At 34.0% G+C, this 17702-nt stretch overlaps 1 protein-coding gene across 1 annotated transcript; it reads left to right on the top strand.

The window, feature by feature from the left end:
• Nucleotides 1–9791: 9791 nt before the first annotated feature.
• Nucleotides 9792–17514, top strand: LOC141660328 (rust resistance kinase Lr10-like). Its single transcript, XM_074467306.1, has 5 exons — nucleotides 9792–9960; nucleotides 14004–14220; nucleotides 15351–16048; nucleotides 16168–16197; nucleotides 16403–17514. Exons 1-5 carry the CDS (start codon nucleotides 9792–9794, stop codon nucleotides 17512–17514), a joined length of 2226 nt encoding a protein of 741 aa, XP_074323407.1.
• The last annotated feature ends 188 nt before the right edge of the window (nucleotides 17515–17702 follow it).

The following is a 17702-nucleotide window of genomic DNA, read 5'->3' as shown; positions in this document are numbered from 1 at the left end:
GGAACCTAAAATATAAGTTATCCTAAAAGTAGTAGAGGAAGAATATTATACTCTTAATGAGTTGGATGAGATTGATCAATCCATGGCCTACCTGGAAAGAAACTTTTCTGACATAAAGTTTAAGAAACCCAGGTATTTAAGGGTAAAGGTCAATCCTTTTACAACAATAATTGAAAAAGGAAATCTCAGATGAACATCTCAAACACAATTGGAAAAAGTGGTTACAAATCAGGATATGTGGATAGGTCTAAAATTAAATGCTATAATTGTGATGAATACATAATGTAGGAAGCCAAAGAATGTGAAGAAAGACAACGCATACTTGGAGCTTGAAGCTAAGTATGAGGCTTTTCTGAAAAAGCAAAAGGGAAAGGCTTATATTCTAAAAGGAAAAAGTTGGGATGACACAGGTGATGAAAATAAAAATGAAAAATATGGAAATTATGCCCTCATGGATAAAGAGGAAGGAGAGTCATCTGCATCAAAAAACCGAGGTACACATCTTAACCACTATTGAACTGAATGCTTCTCAATATAAAGAAACTTTTGAAAAGATAAGCATGGAAATGTTCCAACTTCACTAAGTATGGTGGTTGGCACTGAAGAAATGAACAGATTATCTAAGTTGAATGAGGAACTGAACAAAGAGAAATTAGAGCTAGAATTGCAGCTTGAAAGCTGAAACGTGCAGAGGAGATAGAGGCTGTTTAAAGAGAAAAGATTGAAAAAAATGAATTTAAAAATTAAGGCATTTAAGAATCAATCTGAATTAGTTGGCATCTATGAAAAGAACAAACCTTGTTCTAGTGTGTCAATTGGGCTAGACTATGAGGCTAATCCACTTGTAAAAAAAAGTCAAGGCAAAGAGATATTGAACAAGGAAGTTCATAATGTGCTACTAAAAGTGGATGTACCCTTATTCAAACCCTCTAAGGTGGACTTTAGTGAAGAAGAGCTCATCATTATGCAAGAAATTACAGATGAGGATGAAAGCAAAGAATGTGTAAATTCAATTACCAACACTAAAAGTGAAAAGAAACCTTTGAGTAGTCCTATCCCCAAGACTCCTAGAAATGAAGTAAAGAGTTAAGGCACGAGGAAGAAAAAAATATGAATGAAAAGATTGGTGTAAAAAAACAACAATTATGCTTATGTTGCATATGCCCATAGAAAATAATGTCAAAAATATGGCTCAACAGATCATCTAACTAATCTTTGTAAAAAGACTGTTAGTGAGCCCAATCATATGACATGTAAATAAAATGAAGCACAAACTAATGATATTTATTCTTTTGTGACAAGTTTGATTGCATTCCCTATAACATGAAGGTCATGACTAGCTGCCATAAACTAAGAAAAGAACTAAAGGAAATTAACCTAGATCTGAGGTCAAGAATGAGAATGCTAATCAACCTAAGAAAAATGTTTATTTTGATAACTCAAGCTCTACTCCTACTAACTCTGCAAAAAAGAAGAATATGACCAACACAGTTTTGGTAGCTAAAAACATTTGAAACTCATTATGTGCAGGGCAAGAAGAACAAAGTCATATGGGTCATTGATAGTGACTGTTCCAGACATATGACAGGTGATAAAACCCTGCTATCACAGCTTGAGGAGATATCTGGTCCATCGGTGACCTTTGGAGATAACAGCAAGAGATTCACAATGTGATATGGCAATTTGATTTATGAAAATATTGTCAGTCAAGATGTAGCACTGGTTGGAGGACTTGAGGTTAATCTGCTAAGTGTCAGCCAATTCACATATAGAGGATTCAAGGTGAATTTTGACAGAGAAGATTGCTCAATCCCAAATAGAAAGACTGGTGAAATTGCTCTCATACGAATAAGAACAGGAAGCCTGTTTGTTACAGATATGAACTCAACATACAAGGAAAAGGTGTGTTATTTCTACACCAAAGCATCAAAAGAACAATGTTGGCTTTGGCACAAAAAGCTCTCTCACCTAACCTTCAAAGAAATCAACACTCTGGTTAAAAGAGAATTAGTGAAACATGCCTGCATTAGATTTTATTCAAGTCATAAGGAAAGATGAAAAGATCGTCATAAAATCAAGATTGTAAACTTTATCAATGCTCCTCTACAACTTATCCACATGGATTTATTTGGTCCTGTGAATTTCATGTCCAGTTATAAGAAAAGATATGCATTAGTAATGGTGGATGACTACTCAAGATACACTTTGATAGAATTTATGCATTCTAAATATGAGACTCCATACATTATCATTGAACACATAAGGAAGATTGAGAATCAAGATGAAGATCACAATTTTATGAAAAGAATGAGAAGTAATAATGAAACTGAATTTAAAATTGTCATACTGAATAATTTCTGTAAAGACAAGGGCATCATTCAAGAGTTCTCATCTCCAAGAACACCTCAACAAAATGGTGTTGTTGAAAGGAAAAACAGAACTTTAGTTGAAGCTGCAAGGGCAATGTTGGAGGATCCTAGGTTACCAATAAGCTATTGTGAAGAATCTATTAACACGACATGTTATATTTACAACATATATTTGGTAAACAAAAGTATTGAAATGTCACCCTACTCAATCATGTCTGGAAAGAAGCCTACAGTTAAACATTTTTATGTGTTTAGAAGTAAATGTTTTGTGTTAAAGTACAACTCAGAATATGTTGGAAAATTTGACTATAAAGTATTTAAACCTATCTTTATTAGTTATTCCTTGGAAAGGTCTGATTACAGGGTCTATGTACTATAGCAAATAAAGATTATGGAGAATACATATGTAACTTTTGATGATGACAAGTACCCTGGATTGGACTGCACTGATGAAAGTAAAAATGACACCTTGAATTTTGAAAATCTTAACCTTGATTGTGATTCTAAAAGTGATGATGTAAAGAATGCAAATAATGAAAGAGAATAAGCTAGTGATCCAGTCAATTCTGCAAATGAAGATCCACCTCAAATCAGAAACTCGCCTGAATTTGATAGCACAAACTCAGGGGGAACGAGGTGATAGTTCTGCAAGTCATGTCATGGATGAAGAAAATGAGAACACTTCTAGTCATCAAAATCATGACATTAAGAAATCGGATAAGATTCATACTAGAGACATTATTATTGGTGATCCCAATGCCGGTGTGAGAACTAGAAGTGTCATTGCAAATGAATGTATATATATATATATATCAAACTAAGCCAAAATACTGAGAAAGCCTTCTTTGATTCTGATTGGATAACTACAATGCAAGATGAATTGAATCAGTTTAAAAGAAACAAAGTATGGGAGCTAGTTCCTGCACCAAGAAATAGAAGTATAATTGGACCAAAGTGGGTGTACAGGAACAAGATTAATGCAAATAGAATTATTACTAGAAACAAGGCAAGGATGGATGCTAAGGCTACTCATAAGAGGAAGAAATTAACTATGATAAAATTTTGCTCCGGCTGCAAGACTTCAAGCAATAAGAATTTCCCTTGCATTTGATGCACGCTTAAATTTAAGGTGTATCAAATGGATGTGAAAAGTGCATTCCTTAATGGTGAATTGAAAGAGGAATTCTATGTGCAACAACCTCCTGGATTTGAAATCCATAATTTCTAAACTTTGTCTACAAACTTCTAAAGGCTCTTTATGGATTAAAATAAGCACCTAGAGCATGGTATGACACTTTGTCAGAATTCTCTATCAAGAATGAATTCACTAGAGTGATAATTAATAAAAACTTCTTTTTTAACCAACATGGTAATAATATTATCCTATATCAAATTTATGTGGATAATATCATCTCTGATTCTTCTAATGAGAAGTTTTGTGAAAGATTCTCAAGACTCATGAAAAGTGAATATGAGATGAGCATAATGGGAGAATTAAATTATTTCTTTGGCCTACAAGTCAGCCAAAGAAACGGAATTTCATCAATTAAACTAAGTATGTCAGAGATCTGCTGAAGAAATTTGGAATGGTGGATAGGTCACCTGCATCAACTCCTATGTCTACAGCTACTAAGTTGGATGAAGATAAGAAAGGAAAAAATGTAGACATCACAAGCTATGGGGGAATGATTGTATCTTTACTTTATTTGAATGCTAGTAGACCAGACATCATACTTGCTACTTGTTTGTGTGCAAGATTTCAAGCTAATCCAAAGGAATCACACCTAATGGTTGTTAAGAGGATATTCAGATATTTGAAGGGTACTCCAAACTTAGGATTATGGTATCCTAAGGGAATAGGATTTGAATTTGTTGGTTACACAGATGTAGATTTTGCAGGTTGCATAATGGACATAAAGAGTACTGGTGGAAGCTGTCAATTCCTTGGTCAAAGACTTAAATCCTGGTATAGTAAGAAATAACAGTCTATGTCAACTTTCACATCTGAAGCTGAATACATAAATGTTGAATGTTGTTATGCTCAAGTGCTTTGGATTAGAAACCAACTAATGGATTATGGTCTACTGTTACAAAAAAATTCTATTATGTGTGATAACACTAGTACAATATCCATTATTGTTAACCCTGTTAATCATTCTAGAACAAAGCACATTGATGTAAGGTTCCATTTCATTAGAGAACATGCTGTAAATTGTACCATTGAGCTTATTTATGTTCCAACAGAAAAAGAAAGTTAGCTGACAGTTTTACTAAACCTTTAGATGAAGCATCATTTACAAGATTAGTAACTGAAACTGGAATGTTAAATTCTTCATCTTAAGGCAAGAACTCAGCTAACATTTTGCGGCCGATTAATTATTAATAAACTAAAACTAAATTGATTTAATTAAGAAGTAACTGGAATATAATTTATAAATATTTCAGAAACCTGTTGTATATTTATTTTTCAAAAATAAAACATTAAACATGGAATTTTTCTAATTCTAAGATAAATTGCCTAGTATTAATTCATATTGATAATATGTGAATTAATTTAAGAAATAATAAAAATGCGGTAAAAGTATACAGAGAACTGAGTTCTCGATAAGTCTTGAATGTGTTTTTGATAAGTCTTGAATGAGTTCGTGATATTTTATATCGAGATCACTTCGCGATATAGATTTCTCCACATGACAAATCTAGACTTCTCGATAACTCAAAGTGGGATAATTTAAACTAATAAATTATTTCACTAAAATACTTTTGATAAATACAATTTTAATTTTATATTGTGATTCCACAATATAAATTGAAATTAATTCGTTCTAGAGGCAAACTGAGTATTTTACAATATATCGCGATGTCTATTTAGTTCTCGATAAGAGTTCTCGAGATGATATCTCAATATAATTTCTCGGTAAACTCTATGTGACTTCACGATATAATTTTTGACCATTTCTAATTCATTTATCGCGAAGTTACATAACTATACTATAAATACCCAGACATCTCGACAGAACCTCGCTTTACGCTCTCGAGATCTATTTTGACCTAATTATAGCAAATTCTCTCAATTTTTCTTCTCTAAAAGCTTCTTTCTTCTATAAACTTACCAACTTTTTTCATTTAAACTCTCAAATGGCAACCAACACAAATACTGAAAGAGCTATCATCCCCAAAGAAGGAACCTATTTCCTTGCATTTGTTGAACCAAATCTAGCACCTGACAACTTTAAGTGCTTTGTAAAATTTGTGTCAGATTCTTACCTTGCAGGAGCTCTAACTACGAACCCCGCCTTGTATCTGTATGTCTTGTTTGAGTTTTGGGGGAGTGTTATTCTCACCGCCACAGTAGATGAAAGCCAAGGTGTGACAGTAGTGGTGTCCAGCAAAATTAAAGGGGTAGCTGTAGAGTTCGGTGACAAGGATTTGAATATTGCTCCAGGGCTACCTAAAAAAAAGCTAGTTGTAGCTCCTACCTCTCAGGAGATTGGAGATTTCCTGGACTTCATTCGTTATGTAGATACCATTGATCTGGCTAGGTTGAACAAGAAGCATTTAAGAAGAGAATGGTCTTTTGTGTTTGACACTGTCCTGAAGGCCTTCGCATGCAGGAAAACTGGTTTTCATCAAATTTCCAATATAGTTCTGAAGTTAGTCTACTCAATGGCCTATGACAGACACCTGGATGTTGGAAGCTTGATTCTAGGAGACCTAGTCACCATGCTTACTATGCCCCTAGAGACAAGAGGTAAGGAAATTCTCTTTTCTAAATTTATAATGTTTTCTTTGAACCATAAGGTAAATGACAATCATTTAACTAAAGGAATAAATACAATCTTAATAGGCATTTCTAAGTCAGTGTCCAAAGTTTTATTTGGGAAACTGAACAAGAAAAATCAGGTATGAGTAAGTCTCAGTCGCACTAAATTCATGTTAGAGAAATTTGAGATTTACCCCTATCTTATGCCTTATATGGAGACGTTTTACAGTTTCTAATCCAGCTATGGCTTCTGGTCCTGCATAAGTACAAATTCAGGACAACCCACAGAAGCCTTTCTAAACTGAAACCACTTCTTTAAAATCCATTGATGTTAGTAAGCCAATTGCTTCATCCTCTCAAAAGGGTGAAGTTAGTAAAAAGAAGATAAATAATGTAACCCCGAGTGTCATTAATAAGGGCGAGGAGCAAAACACCGAGAATGAGAGTCACCTGGTTAAAAAGCCTAGAAAGAATAAGATAGAGCTGACCACTCATTTAGCCACCTCTGCACCTAGTCAAGAGTCTGCACCCCCTCTTGGGCACTCTCAAGAGGGTGAAAAAATCACCAGGTTGGCACACACATTGAGAGCACATCACTTGAAACTCCCTCTTCTACTCGGGGGGAGTTTTCAACACTCAATTCTACAATCACTTCTCTCATATCCCATATTTTTTCTTCATACAATAAAGGGCTTGAATCTAATTCTCAGACCCTGCCAAAATTAAGTGACATAGTTCTTGAAACTATGATCACCACTCAGAACCAATCTTCAGATGGTGAGAGGCTGTATGCTCGGATAGACCTTGATGAAACCATCACAAACACAGGATTTTATCAGTTTTTACTGAAGACCTTGTAAATAATGATGCACTTTCATGTGTGAATGAGCCTTCACAGACTATAAGGTTTGAGGGTAGTACTCCTGAGGGGGAGTTATTCAACTCCTCTCCAATTCAAGCGGAGGGTCCTCTATGAGAGTCAACTACCCTCACAACCATAGCTGATATTGCATCTGCAATTGAGGCTAGGAGTAAAATTTGTAACGATCCGTCAAATGAGGAGGCAAGACAACATGCACCTTCATGTGTTAGTCATGTACAAGAAGGACATGGGTTTGAGGCTATGGTACATGAAAGTAACCTAGCTACCTCCCCTTCTATTCAAATGGAGGTTTACAATCAAAGTGAACAACATACTATCACAACCACAGTTTCAACTATGAGTCAAACTGTGACTTCAGTCACAAGTGTCCCTCTCACCCCAAACTCCTCAAACCTAAACACTGGCATACCATCTACATCAACCCAATCACCTTTGATCATCCTAGACCAATGGCTCCAAGACATTCAAGCTCAACCCACTTCAGTTGATGACATGCTTATGGATCAAATAGAAGAACTTGCCAATATTGCTCAACAGCTTATGACTTAAGGAATGTCCAATCAAGAATTTCAAGCCATTTTCTTGGCTCATAAAGAAGATTTTGAAGCTCAACAAGACAAGATTGTGGATGAAGCTCAGCAGGATGGTAATGTTGATGCATGGCTGTCCAAGACCTTCACAATAGATATGGAAGAGGCTTTGTCTAGGTTTAGGGAGGAGCATGTCACCATTTTAGGTAGCAATGCCGAGGTGTTTACTCCTTAGGAAGTGTATGATGCTATTACTGAGGTGTATAAGGACCAACTTAAAGTATTTAACTATATTGGGAAAACACTGGAGAAAACCTTAGAGGGTCACAAGGATAACATTGTGAAAATGGTACGAAGCAAGATAGATAAGCTCTTACCTAAACAGCTAGAAGTCAAACAACAACTCAATAAATTTTCTGACAAGCTGTCTACCCTTACTTTAACAAGTGTGAAATCAAGCATTAAGCAACTAAGGCAGTCATTTATATCTCTACACAAAATTCTGCAGGATCAAATTACTCAGAATAATGACACCAAGTTCAAACTAGATTGACTCCACAAATCTAGGTTTAAGCCTTCTGCTTTGATGGCTAAAGAAATCAAAAGGATGGTTCAGGATAACATGGAAAAAGGAGTCTCCACCTCAGCAACTTCTACAGTTTCCCAACTCCAATCTCTTCAGACCCAAGTCACTAAACTTCAAACCTCCAACAAAACCCTAGTTTCTAAAGTCAATCACTAACACATAAAGTTCAATGCAAACAGAATGACATCAAGTCATTGATAAACTCACGGAATTACTTTCAAATGCAGCCACATGTGTCACTGGGAGTCATCATGGCAGCCTTAAACATCCCACCTCAGGAAACCTTCCAGAATGTTGGGGCTCATATTTCTACACATTTTACTCAGCCTGCTACCAAGACTAAGGTGGAGATGGAGAGAGAAGAGCCTAAGCTAAAATCTACAAGTTAAGAAGATGTTGGTATGGAAGAGAGACTTAAGAAAGAAGCTGAAAGATCATGCTTAGACAAAGAGTTTGGTGAACTTATGGGATATTTTGAGAATCTCGGTGAACCATAACTACCACACATACAAGAAAAATGGTGACATAAATGTGAACTTTCTGAGGGTTTTTCTAGTCACAAAGGGAATGACGAAAGAAAGGATTATTGTGATTAATGTCAAAGATGTTGGGGTGGATAGGTTTATGCAGGTATCTCTATCATTTCTAAAATCAAGGAGGCCTCAAAATTATATATCTTCATCAACAAAGTGAAAGTGATGATTTCAGAAGACACCCTTTTGCTAAGAGAACTCAAATTAGGGCAAGAAGAAGCTTTTCCTGAAGCCTTCCTTAAGCCTAGCAAAGGGGTGGCTTAAATATGCCCAACCATCAGAAAATACAAATATTTTCAGATCCTTAAACATTGTGTGATGGGAAATAAAAGATTGGTCATGACTTTGGAGTCAGGGCCGAAGGTGAAGAAGATCAAAACTGTGGAAGATATAGAGATGATCGCAATTCTAGAAAGATACAACAATAATGCTGAAAGCATGCTACCAAAAATTTCTATAAACACTGAGGATGAGGACAAGGATGATGATGAGAAAAAAAGGATGAACATAAATCTTTTGTCTCAAATCCTAGTCACTCTAGTAAAAGGAGTTGGAGTAATAAGGATGGAAAGAGTAGCATGGATGATAAAAATAGGAGTGATAAGAGTGAATTGGAGAAAAAAAGGACTAAGGATGGAAAAAATGTCAAGAAAATACTAATCAATCAAAAACTTTTAACTCAGAACACTCAACAAGAAATGCCTAGCCAACCTAAAACTCCATTTGCTCAAGCCTCCGAGGTCAAATACCTTTACAATTAACCAACTCTTTATTGAAGAAACTTATCATATCCAACCAAGTCACATTGAAGAAATGAGTTAAACCTCCATCATTTAAGCCACCAATCAAGACACACTTCAAGTCTGTTGGGAAAAAGCCAAGGAAAAACAAGGTTAAAATAGGAGCTCTATGGGCATGCTATAATCAAGATGATTTTCTAAGATGATTACAATAATCAACAGGCTGAACTCATATGAAAAGTCTCTGTGGATACTCTGGTAGAAGTGAAGATTTACTTCAAGAATGGATCATTCAATCTATTCAAGAAAGAAATAATGGAAAGATTCTCAATAGTGGAGCTTGAAAGGGTAATTAGTCTGATGACTGAATATGATATGTTCACAAGAATGGGGAAGGTACAACTAGCTAAGATATTGAAAAACATAAGTGAAAGAAGGGCGGGGGAAAAGGTGGAGATGGAAGCAAGTGATGTTAAGAAGGCTGAGGAGCTAGACGGATTGGAGAAAAGATCAAATGAACTCAAAACTAAAGAACTATGCAGAGTTTCTGAGAATGGTGTATTTCTAAACATCAAAATCCACATAATTAAATATCTTGGTAGTTACTCATTGGAAGAATGGTTGAAGCTGGTGGAATCATTGAGAGGAACTGAGATTATTGAAGAACCGGAGTGCCTTGTAAGGTTGAAGGACTAAGCTAGATCTCAGCTTGGATATAAAAACTTTAGCTAATTCTGTAATTTAAATTCTCATTGTAACTGCTAAGTGACATCTATGTATAAAAGGATGTAAATTGTTTATCTTTCTTTTTCCTAGTTTAGCTTGAGATTAGTCTTATTATCAGGCATGAATTTGTGACAAGCATCTTCTCACAAATTGTGGGAGATTGTTGTGCAAGACGTGCCTTAACATAACAAGACTAAGTCATATTGACAATCCTAATGTGTTGACTTGTAATTGTTTGGGTAGTCTGCAAATGTATTTCTTGAGTCTGTAAAACTAATTAAAAGATCATACTGAAATATTTTTCTTTGAACAACCATCAAACTAAGGAATAAATTTATGGAAGAAGATCAAATCTGATCATGTCTCAGAATAAAGATACAATAGCTTGAAAAAATATAATGTGGTAGATTAAAAATTGTTCTAAGTCAGATGTCGAGAAGTAACAGATGAAGGAATATCGAGAAGTCATATCGAAAACGGTTCAAGCCTGTAAAAAAATCATATGGAGATGGAAGCTACAAAGAAGTCTCTACAAACTACAGAGATCTCTATCGCGAAGTCTTTTCATATCGTGATGTGGAGATGTCTACAAGTCTTTTCATACCGCGATGTGACGGTTTCTATAAGTCTTTTAATATCGCGATGTGGAGATTTCTACAAGTCTTTTCAAACCGCGATGTGGAGATATCGACAAGTCTTTTTATATCGCGATGTGGAGATATCGACAAGGCTTTTGTACTTAGAAGATCTCGATAACAGTTGTATTTACATAATGTATATATCATGAAGATTCCAAATTACCAGTCAACAAACCATCTTATCATTAAAGTCAAAAGTCTACAAATGCAGTTTGAAGAATATAAAGATCAAGGGTCAAGATGGATGGGACAAAGAAGTGTAGCAGCTTTGGAAAATTGTCCGCAGATTTGTAGCACTTAGAATATAATTAGACAAACAAACTTTAAAAATTATGTTAGTCTATTTTAGTGCTATTCATGTGCATTTTGTCCTATAAAACATGTCACATGTCCTTTGTCTATATGGAACAAAATATAATTCTCTTAAGTATAAGCTAAGTTCTTAATTTTTAAAAACATAGATTTGTAACACAACCGAGTTGATTTTGAATAAGATCATGTAAGTTCTGATAATTATTTTGTCTGTCTTTTACAGTTAATTAATTATTATTATAAACATACTTTAGCTGTTGATTTCAACTAAACCCAGAACATTTAAATTAATTTACTGATAATAACTTAAAAAAGTTCTTAAAAAAATTAAGAAATACACATTCACCCCTGGGCATTCGAAACCTAAGAATTATAGCTAAATATAATTTGAAAGTGATTCATGTTTATAAAAAATATAAACACAGAAACAGCTATCAGAAAATTTTTCAAAATTTCTAAAACTGATAATATATAATTTAAAAATAATAAATGTTGTTTAATAATATTTGAATATTTATATTATGAAATATTTTTTAATTAACTCAGAAAGTGAAAAAAGAAGAAGCTAAGATAAAACCTACGTGCCAAACCAAAGATTAATCAAGGACGGCAATTGCATTGAAAATTAGTGGCCCGAAAAATATTGACAGACAATTCTAGAACAATTCTTGCATACAAAGGAGAATGGAAAAAAGATATAGATAAACTCATTAAGGTTCCAAATTATAATTAATAATAAAAGTAGGAATTGTAATACAAGTAATTAATTAATATTGATAAAATAATATTATAATATTTCAACAAAAATTGTAAATTTAAATTAGTAATTCTAGTAAAAAACTAAGTAATAAAAATATTTAAAAAGAATTTTATTAGTAGCATGGTTCATGCTAATAATATGCAAAGTTAAGATGCCAGTAGTTTTTATTATTTGATCAATCATCAGTCATCAATCATTATAAAGGAGAAGAATCATTATAAAGGAGAAGACAAGCTTCTCCTATCTTATGTATCAATTTTCTAACTTTGTCAAAAGATTGAATTAAAGAGAAAAAATCTTAATTGGTGATTAATCATGTGATTGTAAATGGATGTTAATTTTATATTCTTCAAAACTTTCTCCTAAGCTGAAGTTGTCATATTATTATTCTCCTAAATATTTTTTGCTAAATTATTCTCCTAAATTTTATTTTCAAAAAAAATTACCATATTTATTTTTTTTATAGAATTTTAACTAATTCAAATTTATCATATTAATATTTCATATATTCTTATATCTTCAAGTGAAAGTTACCATGTTAATATTTTCATAAATTCCAAGTGCTTAACTTTCGATTAAAGTTATATTATCATTTTAACATTGTCCTAAGTTTTCTTCCTAAAAAAATTCAATTACATTTCATAATATAAAAATATTAATTATTAATTAATTAATTATTAAATCTATAATATTAGAATTGGGAATAACCACACTTAGGAATGAACATGTATAATGAGAGGCATCTTTATAAAATTTAATATTTGTTAAGAATTTCATAATGATCAAGACTTTCATAATGATCAAGACGAATTGGGAAATTCAAAAGAAAATATTATTTTGGAAATGGTTTATTTACTTTTTTTTAATCTAGTTTTATAAAAATTTAGAAAATATAGTATTTCTTTTTAATACTATTACCAAATGCGACTTAATAAATCTATTTATTACTGCACTAAACATAATATTATTGGTTAACTTTTATGAATGACATATGATGGTCATCGTATTTTATTTTTATCGTATTTTTTTCAGTTTATGGTTTGTATGATCTGATAATTTTTTATGATTTTTTTAATGGTGCTATGTTAAATTTTAGTAATTCTCACGTGGTGGTTAGAGTTTAAATATAGTGTTTATAATAGAATTTAGTGATTTTTGTATTGATTTCGATGATGAGAGTTGGTAAATTGAGCCTTGATTTGAAAGGTATAAATAGTAGCAGGATGTGGTGATTTTTCGTTTTGAGTTAATAATATTTTATTTTATTATGGTGATTTTTGATTTGACTTATGATGGTGATCTTTATGATGATAATTTTTACGGTTTGAAAAAAAAATCCAGAAAAATTATAACAACTCAAAATTTTTTCCGATTAATTACTTTTGGATAAAAATTTATGAAATTTCTTTTTGTGGAGAACTTTTAATGAATTAAAATTTCAACGAAAAACAAAAGTTTTTGGTGAAAATTTACCCCAAAATTTTTTCACTTTCCCCAAGAAAATTTTCTCGGAAACAAGTTTTCGAAAAAAATTGGGATAAAATTTCTCTAAAAAATAAAAAAAATTATTTTTTCCCCAAAATTTGTTTAGTGATTCAAGATATTTCCCCCGAAGCCTTTTTACCCAAGAAATCGGTTCGGGATAGTTATTTTCCTGAAAAAAATTATTGAGAAAACATTTTTCTGAGAATTTGTTTACTGAAAAAATTTTAAAAGCGGAAAGTTTCCCCAAAAAAAATTCAAAAATTTTTCCTAAAAAGAAATTCCGGGAAAATATATATTTAAGATTAGTATTTGGAGTTCAAAATTTCTTAAAAAAATATTTGAAACTCAATTTCTTAAAGAGATTAGTACTTGAAATTCTGAATTTAAAAATATAGAATTGAAATTGTGGATTTGAAATTAAATAATGTGTCCAAATGCTATCTAATTTAATTCAAATAAGAATTTAGTCTCCAAAAATGCAAAAAAAACTAAAATTTTGGTGTAGGGATGAAAAATACTTACGACGGCAGTAAGGGCCGGTATTTTCCGTTGTAACAGCTGTACAATACAGCGATGGAGAAGCATGACACGTGAGGCAGTATAAGTACTGGAACCCAAGCTCTATCCCGTAAGTAGGCATGTTGTTAATGTCCATGAATGATGTTTTATTAATATCAGGCCATGCAGCTGACACCCAAGTTGTCTTTCGAATTGTGCAATCGTTCTCCACTTCAGAAAAATTCATATTTCCAATGACTACGTACGATGATACTGATGATGATGATGATGAGCAAGGAGGCGTTGGTATGTATCGAGTTGATGAATTTCCAACAGGAGCTGGGCAGTCTATATGTGTTACTGGCCTATTCAGCTCCCCTACAGGGGAATATGTTCGGTAAACATGTCTTTTTTCTTTTCTGTCCAGGAAGTGATGAAAAGGAGCGGAGGAACATGAATAGTTATTTGTGGCTAGGCCCGTATCAATAATCCGAAAAGATGAATTCACATAATTGATAGCCTCCACGTAGAATTTGACATAGGAAACTTGTATTATAGTACGATTATTCTCGCAAGTGAGTGCATAGCTGAAATTGTGACATTTGTGTGGTTGATCTCTGAGATAAAAAGGGCAGCTTATGTTACCTATGCTACCGCAAGAAGATGATGTACTTGAAGAAGAGGCTTTGCAGCAGTTGTTGCTTAGTGCTATGATGAGTATTATTAGTAACAACCGCGACATCATGTTCGTCAAATACATCGATCAGTGGAATTTACTCAACTCAATTACTGGTGCTTAATATTCTAAGAAATATGCACATACTTGATACTTCATTTCCGCGTGCTTTCTGCGAATTTTTTCATTTCAGTGTACCAAAAATATGTACTCCTGTAAACAGCGTAAAAATAATCTAACGGGCCGGCCATCAAATAGTTATTCTATTCAATTTCTATCAAACAGCCGGCTAATTGACCAAGCACTCAATGTCGTCATCAAGTCAATTATATTCTTTGAATCAATTCAAACAGTTTCTGTGTTCCTGCTGATGTTGATCTGATGATTTGGACTCTCTTCTTTCTTTTTTACTACTATAACAAACTAATAAAACCCTCTGATCCAATGACTCTTTTTTTCGCTAGGTGGTCCTCTCCTATAATCAAATGATGTTTGTGGAGAGTTGTGACAAATGTTGGACTGCATGCATCACATTAATTTCTTTTCATAAAAATATTTGAAATATTTAAATCTACAAATTTACAAGACAAATAGAAAAAATTACAGAGTTCACAATTTAACTTTGTTCTAAATGAGCAGATAGTTTATAGTCCATGTTGATCGTACTTTATCATATGGGCATGCTCAACTTTCTACATACATAGGTTTCCGTCTTACTTAGAATTGTTCTGAGCTTCCCATAAATAGCTCCACCAGTGCATAAGCTTGCACATGACTAAATAAGCTTATTGCCATTTGATGTGTTTGAATATGGTGATTGTTTATGTATTAGTGTTTCTTGTATCTGTTAGTTGTATTATGAGTAAACCTGGTGTTGCGGTACTTGAATCTGATGAATGCAGTGTGACAAGGTGCCGGCGAGGTAGCGAAATTCGGTTTCCCTTCCATATCAAGTATTGGGATAAAAATAAGAATCTGCAGTCAGATAACTGTAGCTCTCCTGCTGGATTTGAACTTTCCTGCAATGCCTCTGCTTATATTCCTTATATTCCTTATTCTTATTATCCGGTGGTGAACTTCGAATACCAGGTCAACACCTCTCTTCCCGGACTCTATCTCACACTCTCTGTCAAGGCCTATGTTGATTCCATTGACTACAAATTGCAGAAGCTTTACTTTACATCAAAGACCACCAAACTCACACAACACTACGACTACTGCTTGTCCAATTCTTTGTATAAACCTTTTACATTGAGGGAGCGGGATGATTATACCTTTTACATATGTCCTGGAAGAAGTGGACGCAGAAACATCATCAATTTTGTAAGTCTTAATGGTTCTGAAGTCTATGCCGTTTACTCTTACTCTAGAACCACGGAAGTGCAGCTAACATCTTGCACGAAGTTGTACAATATTTCACAGATCCCATTTTATGAGGGGGGGCTGTCTTGGTCTGAACCTGATTGTGGGAATTGTGAAGCAAAAGGACATTACTGCAAATTTAAACCAAACAGCACTACCCTCACGCAGTGCTTCCCAATTCCCAAAGGTAATTTTAGCTCTTCCTTGTATACTTTTTCCTGAAATCTCAGAAAATTTGTTTTAAGAATGTATCTAACTACTACTTCCAATTTGCAAGTGAACTAAGGTTGGTGTTTTAATTTACAGGTCCCTGGTCAAAAATATTTCTGGTAACAGGTAACCTGTCATTTCCTTAATCTTTGTCCACGAGAAACTCTTACGTTTTTGGTTTTGAAAGCCATAAGTTAGAATTTTAAACATGTTATGTGAATTTTGATAAGTTGATAATTATCTATACTATTAATTTGTAAGACAGGTGAAGCATAATACTGACATTTTCCTTGAGTTTAAAATTCTTTCAATCAATTTTTCATGTTTGTAGGTGAAGTTGGAGGGATCTTTGTCCTGTTACTTCTCCTTGTAGCCTTTTGTTATGCTATACGCCTATACAAGCAAAAGAAACATTTCCAACAGAAGATTGAAACGTTTCTGGAGGACTACAAAGCTCTTAAGCCCACAAGATACTCTTATGCTGATATAAAAAAGATAAGCAACCATTTCAAAGTGAAATTAGGGGAAGGAGGTTTTGGAACAGTCTTTAAAGGACAACTTTCAAATGATGTTATAGTTGCGGTTAAGGTCCTTAATGGAAAGGTTGATGCTAAAGGAAATGGTGGAGATTTTGTAAATGAAGTTGGCACGATGGGCTTAATCCACCATGTCAATGTCGTTAGGTTAGTTGGATACTGCGCTGATGGCTGTAGGCGAGCTCTTGTCTATGAGTTTCAACCAAACAATTCCCTTGATAAGTATGTGTATTCAACACAAAATCACAATGACGGTTTCCTTGGTTGGAAAAAGATGGAAGAAATTGCTCTAGGTGTTGCAAAAGGTATCGAGTATCTTCACCAGGGGTGCGCCCAACGGATCCTCCACTTTGATATTAAACCTCATAATATCTTGTTGGACCAAAATTTCAATCCAAAAATCTCTGATTTTGGCTTAGCAAAGTTGTGTACTAAAGGCCAAAGCCTAGTTTCTGTGACAATGGCTAGAGGGACTATAGGGTATATTGCACCAGAAGTATTTTCTAGGAATTTTGGGAAAGTATCGTCCAAGTCAGATGTTTATAGCTTTGGGATGTTGTTGCTGGAAATGGTAGGAGCAAGAAATCATACTTCAGTAGGAACGGAAGTATATTTTCCCGAGTGGATATTCCGTGAGCTTGAGCAAAAGAAGGAAGTGAGAAGGCGGAATGAGGAGGATGTTAATAGCAAGATACAAAGGAAGCTAACAATTGTGGGACTTTGGTGTGTGAATTGGCATCCAGCTGACAGGCCTTCCATGAAACATGTGATTCAAATGCTTCAAGGAGAGGACTGCCCCGCCATGCCTCCAAATCCGTTTAGCTCAACAACTTCAACAAATGCGTATGCACCGGCACCTGCTACGGTATCTACCAACGAGCTTGAGAATATTTCAGAATCAGAGTGAGTACATTAAGTGGAGCGATCCGCCTTTTTAAATAAAATCTCTAAAACATATTTCAACTAGGCATGACCAAAGGAAGCATGTGGTTTTACCAGATTATGCCCAGAAAATCCTCCACTTTCCTTCAAACCTCAACATCTTGTTGGACCAAATTTTCAACCTCTCCAACCTGGTCTAGTAAAGTTGTGCAC

The sequence above is a fragment of the Apium graveolens genome, chromosome 5, assembly GCF_009905375.1.
Source record: "Apium graveolens cultivar Ventura chromosome 5, ASM990537v1, whole genome shotgun sequence".
Classification (NCBI taxonomy): Eukaryota; Viridiplantae; Streptophyta; class Magnoliopsida; order Apiales; family Apiaceae; genus Apium; species Apium graveolens.
This window is presented reverse-complemented; position numbering and strand designations above follow the sequence as displayed.